At 43.5% G+C, this 12,523-nt stretch overlaps 1 protein-coding gene across 1 annotated transcript in view; it reads right to left on the bottom strand.

The window, feature by feature from the left end:
- The window catches only part of Myo3b (myosin IIIB), a 425,075-nt gene that overhangs the window by 362,967 nt on the left and 49,585 nt on the right, over positions 1-12,523 (bottom strand). The window contains exon 7 of the mRNA XM_015478942.2: positions 11,881-12,026. Within this exon, the coding sequence (XP_015334428.2) occupies positions 11,881-12,026 (146 nt within the window). The remainder of the gene's footprint in view (positions 1-11,880; positions 12,027-12,523) is intronic.

Below are 12,523 nucleotides of genomic sequence, written 5' to 3'. Positions count from 1 at the left end.
CAGGTCAAAGAGGACCACCCAGCAGGACCAACACCAAATCCAGTGAGGAGGGAGACCCATCAGTTTCCTCACATTCACTTCTCCTGCCTTGGCCTTGAACTTGGGGGCCAGGATGTATGGGAATGATAAAAAAAAAAAAAAAACACCTCACTCCCAGTCTCTGGGCTTCCCTGGATTATATCAGTGGTTTTAAATGTCTTCAGGTCATAGGCCCCTCACAAAGCTATGGACCCTTGTTTCCCGGGCTACTGTAACAAAGTACCAAAAACTGGAGGGCTTTGAATTGTAGAAATGTGTGGCCTCACAGTTCCGGAGGTTGGTCTCATCTTCTGAAACCTTCCTTGCCTCCCCCAGCTTCTGGTGGCCCAGGTGTCCCTCGGCCCATGGAGTCCTTGTCTTCCCTCTGTATGTGTCTGTCTCTGTGTCCAAATTAACCCCCTTTCATAAGGCACAGACAAATGGCCTCATTTTAACTTGATCACTTCTATAAAACCCTTATTTCCAAACAAGGTCACATTCTGAGTTTCTGGTGGTTCAACATCATTCTTGAGAAACACAATTCAACCTATAACAACTATTTTTTTAATGGTATGTTTTGCATTCAATCTCGGGGAATTTATAGACCCTTGGAAACTTGCCCTCTGATGCTAGCTTTTATTAACTATGTGTCTTTGAGCAAACCATGACTCTGAGCAGAGTCCTCAACTCTAACATGAAGTGAAGCCTCCTATCAGAGTTGCTGTGGAGACCCAAAGACATTGTGTATAAAGCAGTAACTGTAAATTATAAGGGGACCAACAATTGTAAAAGAGCTATTCAGGCTGAACTAGGGCCCAAAGCTCATGGTGTAGAACAGGAGTTTTATTTTCTATTGTAACACTTTACCAGTAAGAAATTTTTGCGTTTACAAACTACTTCCTTCCTTATTGGTTGTATAAATGTGTAACTAAATTTTAAAATTGAATAAAGTGAAATAAACAGTGTGCTTTGCACTTGTAGAGGTTTATCTTCTGAATGCTGAAGAATCTTGATGATGTCATAGGAATAACTTCATGCATAAAGTACACTCAGGAAGAGAAAAGGGCTCACCATTAACAATAGTGAATGTAAATCCACATCTCAAATTGTCTTCATGGTGATTTTGTATTTTTAATGATGTCCTGGCAGATATGATTAGTTTGCCTTTGCTCTGAACCTCATGTGGCAGATGAAGAGCTTTGTCCTAGGAGAAGTGTCCTTATTTCAGCCATTTGGAGGGTTGTTCACTGATGCTCACGTTAGAATTAGATTTAGTCTTTGTAGAAACCTTTTAAAGTCACCTGTCCATTTTGTAAAGATGTATTTAGTTCAAACTCAGCTGAATTTGCCATAGAGTCACTTAAAGAGGCACGCTTAAATGAAAGTGTTTTCTAAGGCTTGACAACCAAACCCACCATCGGGGCTTCTTCAGCCCCCTCTGCTGCTGATCCCTGATCCATCTATAAGCCAACCCAGGCAGGACCATCCAACACTGCCATGGAGGGGTCATCTTTATATTTGCACATTTTGCCTCTGGTTTTTTAGATGACCTATACATAACTATAGAAGTCCTAGTATTTTCTCTCTGCCCTCTGAGGGAATGTTTCATGTTTCCACTTTGGAGACCATAGGAACCATCAGCACCACTCTTATTCCTCTCCTCTCTTAAGTGTATGTTGATATGATAAGAGCACCTGTTTAGTAACTACAGTGGCCCAAAGGGTGAGGTTCTGGGCAGAGGAAATAGGGAGGAGGCTAGAGGAAGTAGGGGAGGTTTTCCTCCTCTCTGAGTCATTAAAAGAATGGGCATAAAGATGGAAGAGCCTGTTTTTCTAGAGGAATTGACGCTACTCCATCAAGAGAAGAGGCCAGAAACTAATTATAATGGGAAGACTCTGGGCACAAAAATTATTTAGGGACTCAGTGGTATAGTACAGCTCAGAGCTCAGGGGAAGATTTTCTTCCCTTCCTCTCACTGGAACTCAGTACCATGGCACCTAGGACTGGAGGGCTTGGGGGTACTTAGAACCAGCAGCCCCGGTAGGCATCAGAAGAGTATTCTGAGGGTAAATGAATGGGCAGAAAATACAGATGAAGAAGGGTCAGATGTAAGAGAAATAACAGGAGAGAGGTCATATAATGATGGTGGCTCATAATGGCTATGAGGAGCACATTCTTGATTTCTAAAGATTCCTGGGAAATACTTGAGGCACCATCATAGGAAGATGTCCAAAAAGTGTCTGCATATGAACCCCCAGCATCTGTGAATAAGTTATGTTTCATAGCAAGGGAGCAAAGAGTTATGGTCATTAATCCACTGACCTTAAAAATAGGAATATTATACTGGATTGCCTGGGTTGGTCCGAAGAGTCAGTGTCAGAGTGATGCAATGTGAGAAAGACTCTACCCACCATTGCTGGCTTTGAAGACAGAAGGGGCCATGCACCAGGGCATGCAGGCTGCCTCTAGAAGGTGGGTCAGGAAAAAAAGAGATTCTCCCCCAGAACGTGCAGAAAGGAACATAAAACCCAGCAACCCCTTGATTTCAGCTCAAGGAGACCTGACTTTCATAACTATAAGATAACCACTAAATTTGGGGGTAATTTTGTTACAAGAGCAATGGGAAATTAATATAGGAGGTGTGTGGTGGTGGCCATATTTTTTCTCTAAGAAGTGACATAGCAGGAGCAGAGCACAGTACCTAGGTGTCTGAATCCCAGTTTGATATCTGCCAATTCTGCTGGAATCCAGTAGAGCTCTGCTGGAGGAAGGCCCCCTTATGGCATTTGGAGTGTGGCCCAGGTCGAAGCCATTGTACCTTGTGACTAAGACAGCCAATTTGGGGTTGGGGTAGATATTTGCTCTTTCAAACCTCATGTTAACCATGCAAAGTTGTCTTTCTGTTTGACCTCTATGGAGCCTACAGCCACAATTAAACTCATTTTTTTTTCATCTGTGGACTATTAACTCCTAGTTCTCTAAGCCTGTGCAGTTTGCCAGAGTTTCTGAGAGTTCTAATTGCTTGTTAGAACCCCGTTGTCTTTGACAACTACAACCTTTTGGGATGTCAAGACTGACATCCAGAATACCAACTACCCCTCCCATGAATGTGACCGACAGGCTACCAAAGTCCTCTAATTCATTAGATATTTGAAAATGTTCAGCAGGCAGAGCAGTCAATGGTGTCCTGACTCAGGCCTCCAGGATGCTGCCCACCTGGTGTGTTGACACCGACACCTAGCACGCCTTCATACAATCCTCCTGGGATATGAATCCATCATAGCTACCATTCTCCTGTCCACATTTCTCCATCTTAGCCATCAAGATGTCACAGTAGAATTTACCTAAGGCTAAAAATCCAAATATATTATGTTTTAAACAGTCCCCATTCATACCAGTCTTACAATCACACCCAACAAGAAAATTAGTCTGAGATGGCTTGTTTCTATTGTGAACCCATGATAACTCCTAGTGATCACAGGTTTTTCTTCTGAGAATTTACGAACTATTTAAGGGGAGATCTTAGTACTTGTCTCAGGATAAAAGTTAAGCTCACCAGATGGTACTTTGCAGATTCTGCCTTCTTTCCTCTTCCAAAGAACTGGAACACCTTCTCCCTTCTCTACTCCTCTAATTCTGGTCCTATTCTCCAGAATTCTTCTAAGATCACTAGCAGCAGGTCAGTGTTCTCACCTGTATGTTCCCTCAGCATCTGGGCGCTGCTCCTCCCAGACAAGAAACCTAAACTCAAATGGAACAGCTAGGTGTTCTCCTTACAACCCTCTCACCTGGCTAGGGTTTCTGTGTCCTCCTTCCAATGTGATTAGCCTTTCTGGGGTAGGATGGAAAAAAAATTCACTTTGATATAAGACATGGGGGCAAAATGATTCAATTTTAAGTCAATGAACCTGTGTCTAGGACTCTTGCTCTTATCCCTTTACCTGGAAATGAGAAATTTCTAGAATTCTGGAGGAGGTTGAACCTACCAAGGGGCCAGAAAGGACCCTGTAGAAGGAGGCAGCCAAGTGCTCATCACATAACTCATCAACCAAGCCTACAGCCACCATGGAAAAGAATTGAGAGGAACCCCCCTTCAGAGAATAACATTATAGGCATGTGATGGAGACTAAGGCCAGCCCTGCTTCCCAATGAACAGTACCTGACCCAACATTCAAGTGTGGAAAGTGGGGGGGCGGGGAGGTGTCCAAATCTCTTGATACCATGGATATTAATGGCAGAGTCCTTCAGACAGATGGAGAGTAAGTTGTAAAGATTTATTGAAAAATCCACCTCATTCCTTCATAATTCCCCCATATGATCATCAATCAGTCAATTAGCTGAAATTTCAAATGATTGATCTCATGGGTGGCTCTTTTTAAATGGAAGCTTTCAATTCTTAAGATACAAAAATTCCTTATAACATAAATATACCCTAGAGCTCTTTTCTTTGGTATCTCCCAGCAAAAACTGCTTCCTCTGTGCTATTCTGGGAACTTTACGTTCATTAACTCTTCACAACAAGTCGATGAAGCTGACGCTATTCACATCCCCATTGCCTAGGGGAGGACACGGGGACCCAGAGATATGAAGTCACTTGGTTGAACTCACACAGCTAGAAGATATAATGCTGCTGATTGAACCCAGGCAGATCAACTGTAGAACTCAGCAGTAAAGTGATTATGAAACTGGCCCAATTTCCTACCCCTTCCTTTATCTATGCTCAGAACCCTGTCACCAATGTGAGAACAACCCTGGCTAGCCTGCTGGGAGATGAGAAACCAAGGGAATGCAGCCAAGTCATGCCATCCAAGGCCATCCTACCCCAGCCAGCCCCCGCCAAATCCCCAGCAGACCACAGACATACAAGCAAGCCCAGCCAAGAGCTTCAAAACCACCCAGAGAACCCACAGATCCACGAGAAATCATCAAGATTGCTGCTCCAAGCAACTGAGTTTGGGGGAAATTTGTTACGCACCCATAGAAAACTGGTACAACACAAGCTTGGTCACTACCCTGTTTTCCTTGTGATGACAACTGGCTTCGCTACACTCTAGGATTCTCCAGGAATGGACAGATCCTGCCGTGTAGGGCTTTTCTCGAGGCTACCACCCCATCTCTCTCCACCACTGTCTTGCCCCAGCCCTACCAGCTCACGAAGGCAGTTCAAACTATTCCTCACCTTGAGTCCTTAGTTTTTACTTTGGATTTGAAAAGAAACCAGAGTGCTTCAACTCTTTCGTCCTTTTTGAGCTCTGTTTCCTTGCCTATCCTCTTGGCCTACCTCTCCATCATCTAGAAGCTAAGCTGGAATTAGCCAAAGTGCATGGTGCCAACCTAATGGAAACAGGGTAATGAGGGAGAAACAGGATTGTGCTGGAAGTCAGCACCTCGCATCTTTGGTATTTTCCCTCTCGCAGGCTGGGCTTCTCCCTCAGAACGAATGGGGACCGGCTGTCCCTGAAGGCATGCTCCTGCTTTGCCACCTGATCCCCAAATGAAACCTTGCAAAACTGAACTGCCCCTGCCTGCCAGGACTCAGGGGGGCAGCAAGCTGTACCTCCACAGGAACTAACAGCCCCAAATGCTCCACTCAAATTAAAAAGGAATTTGGAAACATGTTCCACAGAGTGGAAGCCTTCTGGGGCACTCCTGCCAGGGGACTCCATCTATGGAGCTCCCAAAGAATTGGAGTGTCAAGGCCTGGTGCAGAATATATCGTAAGGGGGTTCAAGGGGTGGGGGCAGAAACTCACTCTGAAGGCATCCTGAGGGAGGTGGACCACAGTCTGCTAACAATGGAATTAGAAATCTTCCTCCCAAAGAAAAAGACTCATAAAAGATAATTGTTTTTCTATCAGAGTATTTCAAAACTTTTGTTTGCTATTAGGCACTCAATAAATGCTAAATGATGCTAATTCTCCTAGCACTCCTTACTTTATGAGTGAAGCTGGGATTGTGTAGGTTCATTGCTTAAAAGGCCAATAGCTAAGTGACCTAGGTTGGTGAAGAGAAACCAAAAGTCCCCAGGGCAGATCCAGCCTTACTGTGCCATTAAACACCCACCACCCCTCACTCATTACACTTCCACAACAATAGTTTAGTTTTAATTTCTTTTCCTTGTATTTCATAGCCTGGAGGGAAAATGTCCTGTGACAATTCTGTAATAGTAAGACAATTACTGGTGACTCAGGGCTCCCTGCTGCCTCTCCATGCTCTACAGCTGAGGAGCAGGCAGGGTTGCGCTTCCCATGTAGGAATGACTTGGTTTGTGAATTAGGAAAATCAAAATCAAAAGGAATCTTTATCTTAAAAAAAAAAAAGCCTACTTCAGATGGAAATTCAGCTCAAGGATTCTGCTTCAGAATGCGAGCTAATCATAGGCATGAATCCCTAAGGAGACCTTTCAAACAGGCTCAGAAATGTTCCAAGGGGTGACTTGCCTATCTGAGTTCTCACCCACAGGATCCAGGCAATCCAAGAGGATCCCCACCCTGCATTCCCCAAGTCTGATTTACTCTCTTTTTCTCCATCCAAATCCTGCCCCTTTCACCTTTGCCATGAATGGGGAAGGAGAGCAGGTACAGTAGAACTATGTGCTCATATGTGCAAAAACCCTATCTTGTTCATCTTTGTAACTCACACACCTCACCAAAGCCTGAGTTAGGATAAGCAAAATTAAGGATGTCCTGGAGTAAAGAATGTGGACACTCCCAAATTCCCAATGGATTGTGTTCTGGAGCACTTTGTTGATGGGTAGCTTAAAAACTTGGGAAGCTACCAAGCTACTTTTTCCCCATATGCATGAAGTTCCAATAGAGACTAAATTCTCAGACTGGGCTACAAAACTTTAGCCTAGAAAAAAGAATCCAATAATGCACCCAAAGTAGAGAACATCAGCTATTATATCACTTCCTCCTAAACAGTCAATTAAATTGTTGTTTCATGAGAAAATGCATTCCCATTCAGGATGGCAGAAACAGCCTTCCACCTCCCCCAACACCCAGAGTGAGCTGGCCTTGAACAAATAGAGGAAGGCAAAAGGGGAGTCAATGCTGGAAAGACCAGAAATAGCCCTGGCCTGGCAGGGAGGGGTTTACAAGGAGAATGAGATGGACAGAAACGTCTAGAGTCTAAGAATGCTACCCTGAAGTACCTCTCTGCTTTTACATAACATGTTCTGCAAATCTCTAATTCAAATACTTGTCGTAAGTGTTCTAAATTAGGAAATAAAAGGCAGTTGCTTGAAGGGGAACTTGGAAAAGGAAAGAATTTCTGGGTTCTGGGTCATAAATTGAGCTAAGGACATCCTATGTTCACCTACGATGGCCCTCTTGATTTTTGTGCCTCAGTTCCCTGACTGATACAACCACTGATACTAATAATAAAAATTCCAATTTCAGATTGACAATGGCAGTTTAGAGTGGGGAGCAGGGAAGGATACAGGAGAGTAGCTGCTCAAGGCCAGTCTGTGTTCTATTCATCTCTATATACTCCAGTCCCCTCGGTACTCAGTACATAATTCACCAACTAATAAATACAATTTAAGGAAAGGTTTTAACTTTTCAGTATAGAATCAAAATGTATGGGCTTTGGAGTCAAACTACTCAGATGCAAATCATTTTTCCTCCCTAGATGCAGGGCCAGGGGCCAGCTGCTGAACCTCCATTGGCTTCAGGTTCTCCCACCTAGAAAAGTGGCCACGGACAGCCCCTCCCTCCTAGGTGCTGTGGGGATGAAATGCTTTTCCATCAGTGAAACACAGAGCGCTGTGCCTGCCATAGGTAGCACTATTATTAGTATCCTCAACATCATTTAGCTAGTTGTCTAGTATTTTGCCCCAAAATTAGTTCCTCAGGGAACCTGGCATACATGAAAGTTGGTTGGTGTAGTGAGTTGAATTGTAACTCCCAGAAGACACATTTACCCAGAAGCTGAGAATTTGAACACATGTGGAAAGAGCGCCCCTGCAGACGTCATCGATTAAGGCAAGATCTTGGAGATGATTCATTCTGGATTAGGATGGGCCCTAAATCCAAAGTCATAGAATAGACAAAAACGAAAAGCCAGAGACCCAGGGAAGAAGGCCATGTGAAAACAGAGCCACAAGCCCAGGAACACCAGGAGCCACAGGAGGGTGCAGGGGTGAGGAAGGGAGGGTTCTTCCCCAGAGGCTTTGAAGGGAGTGTGGCCCTGCTGACCCCTGCACTGTGACTTCTGGCCTCCAGAACTGTTGTGTTAAGACCCCTGGTTTTTGGTAATCTGCAAGAAAATTACCAAGTCAGGGACAGATGACTCTGAACAACCTAGATTTAGTGAGGGAAACAAGCCAAAATGTGAAGTGGTGATTATCACGCGTCTCCTTTTCTTAGATTGTGCATTGCAGGGAAAGTTCTGCTCAGCACGGTGCAATGGCTGACTTTAGGGACTGCAAAGTTCAGGCCAGCCCATCCCATCCAGTTCCAGCCAAGAGCGTCTGCTGGGAATCTTGAAAATAGCCTGCATCTTCCCACCAAGAACGAAGCAGAAACAGTAATTGTGCCATGAGAACCTGGCTGCAATCTAACACCAAAAAAATGGGCAGGCCAGGAAGCACTCAGTGCCCATCCAGGACACATACCCACACGGTCCACACCGCCTTCCTGCACCCCTCTGTGAAGGTTGGAGGAGTCATTATCCAAGACTCTAAGTGAAGGAAATATACCTAGTTGTCAAGGGTCCCACATGATTGTATATTCTCCTAACTCTACAGGTTCCAGAAATCTATCTATAAAACAGATCTCCTTTTAAATAAAAAATTAAAATGTACACGGGTCATTGCAGGACCCTCCTAAGCCTTTGGAATTTTTAACAGAGTCATGAGAGAGTCGAATCCACTGATGTTCAGAGAAATGGTTTTCATTCTCTTCCTCTCTTCTAACTCCTGGAGAAAACCAGCAGCAGACAGAGCAGCAGCAGTCAGAGAGGGTGACTTTTTTGGAGCAAAGGTGTTAGACAAGATGACACATCCTGACAGGTTCAGCAAATACTGAAGGCTGTGCCAATCAGCAGATCCTTTCTGAGTGTTTGCAACGGAGGAAAGATTGCGAGTCACACAGTCTTTCAAAGACAGGTCACGATTACTTCGTGTGTCATCTTCTAATGTGAAGGTCAGGGGAGAGGAGAGGCGGGTGGAGGCGGGAGGGGACGAGCAAGGAGACCCGTGTGCAGGCAAATTAACCAGGCAGGACTTGCTTCCTATTTCCCAGCACTGCCCAGGGAACTGTGTAATTGCTGGCTTTGTTGACATCTGAGGCTCTCACCTCGCAGGTAACCGGCACCTCATTAGCCCCTAAGTCCTTTGTAACTTGTGAAAGTCACTTCTTCCCCATCTCAATCAGGGTTTTCTTTTTTCCCCTTAAGTGATACTCAATTTTTTTTTTTTTTCCGGTAAGAAGAGGGTTGCAGTGAAGAGACCAGTGAGGAAATCCAGAGAAGGAAATCACAGATTCTGGATCCCAGAATATCCCCAAATGGACCCCATTGTTTAACTGAAAAGAATTCTAGAATACTGAAAATACATTCAAAACGAAAAGAAATAATTCTGAAGCCAAATGAAACCAAAAAGATTTCTGTCGTTATTTGTCATTTGTTTTTCTCTACTAGGAAACAAAAAAGAGGAAGAGGGGACAGAGGAGAGAGAGAGAGAGAGAGAGAGAGAGAGTCCCCGCATAAATCATCTGAGAGGCTTTTAAAAATATGTAAATGCTTAATTATCTCCATTCTCCATCAAAGCGCTTTTCTGAGGAAGGGATACATTTTTAGCATTCAAAATTAAAATAATACACTCACGCATGCACACTCAATCACACACATATTTGTACACACACATACTTGGACAATTCGCAACCTTCAAAGAGAACCATGCAAATCTAATTGACAGGATAAGTTTTAAGCAAATTACTTGGTGAGCCCAACATGTTTTCCCCTTGTTGGGGTGAGGGGACACTATAAACAGTATGTACAAATATGCTAACTAAAAAAATAAAAATCTTCCTCCTTCCTGTCCAAGAATGTCAAGCCAGCCCATTAGGGTTGTGACAATGGCAAATGTTGAGCACACACAATCGCACTGAGAATCTGCTGACCAATTATTGCCGACATTCCCTGGTTTCATCAGATCCATCACTTTGCACAGAAATCAAAAGGTGGAAAAAGGGCAGGAGTTCACCAGGAGAGAAGCAGCCTCTGCCTAAATTGGGATAAGGACCCTTTTCTTACAATTGCCCTGCTCTTGGGACCCTCCCACCCGAGGAGGAGAGCAAGGGCTTAGTTATTTGTGTCCAGATTTAGAGGCTTCTCTCAAAACGGAAGAGATGAGTGGAGCAAAAGAATAGAGATGATTAGAGATCAGAGGCTTAGCTGGGCACAGAAGCAAGCTAAGTGGAGTCATTAGAGATGAAGGGTCTATTTAAACATGCGCGGTGCACACATTTAACATCTTGTAAAACGTTTGAATGGTCGGTCTGTATACAAATGCATACTAAAAACAGGAAAGAAAAATATATACCAAAGTAAATGATCGCTTATTAAAAATATACATATACGTATCTTGCTAATCAGAAGCCACACCTTAACCCTGATACTTGGGCAATTATGTTGCCACAGTAAATAAACAGCAAGAGGTAATCCATTTGCAACAAATCAAGCCACACACAAATAATTTCAGACCCTGTTTCTGGTTTCCTGACATATTACTGTACACAATGCTGCCGTTGGGTCCTACATTCTTACATCCCTTTGAACGCTCACCAGACTATTAATTTAAAAAGTCGGGAGCTTCATCTGCTCCTCAAATCTTCATAACCTGTTTTTGTATGTTGGAAAAGACAAAAACACTAACCGGGACTTGGGTGGGAACCATTTTTGGAATAGTGGTTGGTGCTTGTTCACATCTGGATTAGGTTTAAAAATGATAACATTATGATGATGAATGCCAGAGAGCCTCATCTGCATATAAATAGGACTAATCAGAAATGCAAATTGCAATCAAGAGAAATTTTTAAAGGCTGTGATAGCTGTGTGATTGTGCAGATAAGGGAAGGTCAATGCTTGTATTGTTACATCAGTTAAGGCCCCCCAGCCTGCCCAGAGCCTGCCTTTGAATGGGGCATGTGCAAAGTACAAATTATCTATCAATCTACCCCCTGACCCGGATGGAGCCCTGGATAACTTAGTTTTCCCTAACTAGAACCTTGAGCTGGCCATCCATCAGTCCCATTCCAGTGAAAGACAACAAAACCTCTTGTCCAAACCTCCTAATGAATACACAGAAGAGAAAATATACTTGCATTTAAATACCCTCTAAACAGACCTCCTTTCAGCATGACTTCCCACTGAGTCAGAAATTAAGGGATGAATAATAAAACATATGACTGATAGAACATTTTTTCTGATGCATTTCATTGCTGACCTGAGTGGATACAGCAATATAATATGCATTTTTAGCCCCCCAAATTTCCAAAATACCTGAGAAAGCATAAAATTAAAAAGAAAACACCAGAGTTTCAACAGATTACTTAATCCTGAATTGCATTTGCATTCTTCTCAAGCAAAACACAAAAAAAACGAACATCTCAGAAACATCGGAGTGCTGGAAATAACACAATTGTTACAAGGTCCTGTCATTCCTTGGGTTATGTTATCTTTCAAAAACATTCTCTCTGTGTCCCCCTCCCCCGCTGGTTTCTTCTCTCCCAAAAGGAAATATATTTTGCAATCAGGCTTTCTCAGATTTGGAGAGAAATTGCGTAAAAACTCTTTATTATCCCTCTAATGATGCTTTCACAATGCACTAATGAGTCAAGAGCGCCATCTTGTGTCCTACCTCGGAATCTTAAAGAGAGTTTTCACAGGATGCATGTCAAAGAGGGGAGGGTCTCCATCCCCCAGTTCAATGGCTGTGATCCCTAAGGACCAGACGTCACAGCGAGCGTCATAGGAAGAGTCATACTGCTGCTCACAAGCAATGACCTATGAGACAAAATCAGGGAAAAATAGATCAACCCCTGCCACCTCCAATGTCCTAAAATGTCCCTTGGCTAGTTCAGCTCCCTTCTTGGTTCCCTTAGCTGCAGACATTAAATTCCAGTGAAAATAAGATGTATGTATTCTAAGGCTTATTTTTTGTGACTGATTTGTCGACTGATTTGTCAACTTATATGTCCGTCAACTTTTCAACTGTATCAGTTTAGTTCAAGAAACATGCATTGAACCATCCAAGTACTAAAAACCAGTGCAAGGGGAAGCAGTGCAATGGATTCCACACGATGGCCTCACTGTTATCCTTCAAGGGAAATATGTCCACCCTTTGCTTCCTTACCAGCTACTGAATTCAACAAGGAGCAGTTGTCCTCAAATATGCTTGACTACCGTACAACATCCCCAGCAGGGTAAACCACCCAGGGGAAGATACTGGGTGTCTGAAACCATTAATGTAAAGCAGAAACAAACCCGCTGTTCCTGTTCCC

This window comes from Marmota marmota, unplaced genomic scaffold (assembly GCF_001458135.2).
Source record: "Marmota marmota marmota unplaced genomic scaffold, marMar, whole genome shotgun sequence".
Classification (NCBI taxonomy): Eukaryota; Metazoa; Chordata; class Mammalia; order Rodentia; family Sciuridae; genus Marmota; species Marmota marmota.
Note: the sequence above shows the minus strand (reverse complement) of the source record. Positions and strands in the feature narration are given on the sequence as shown.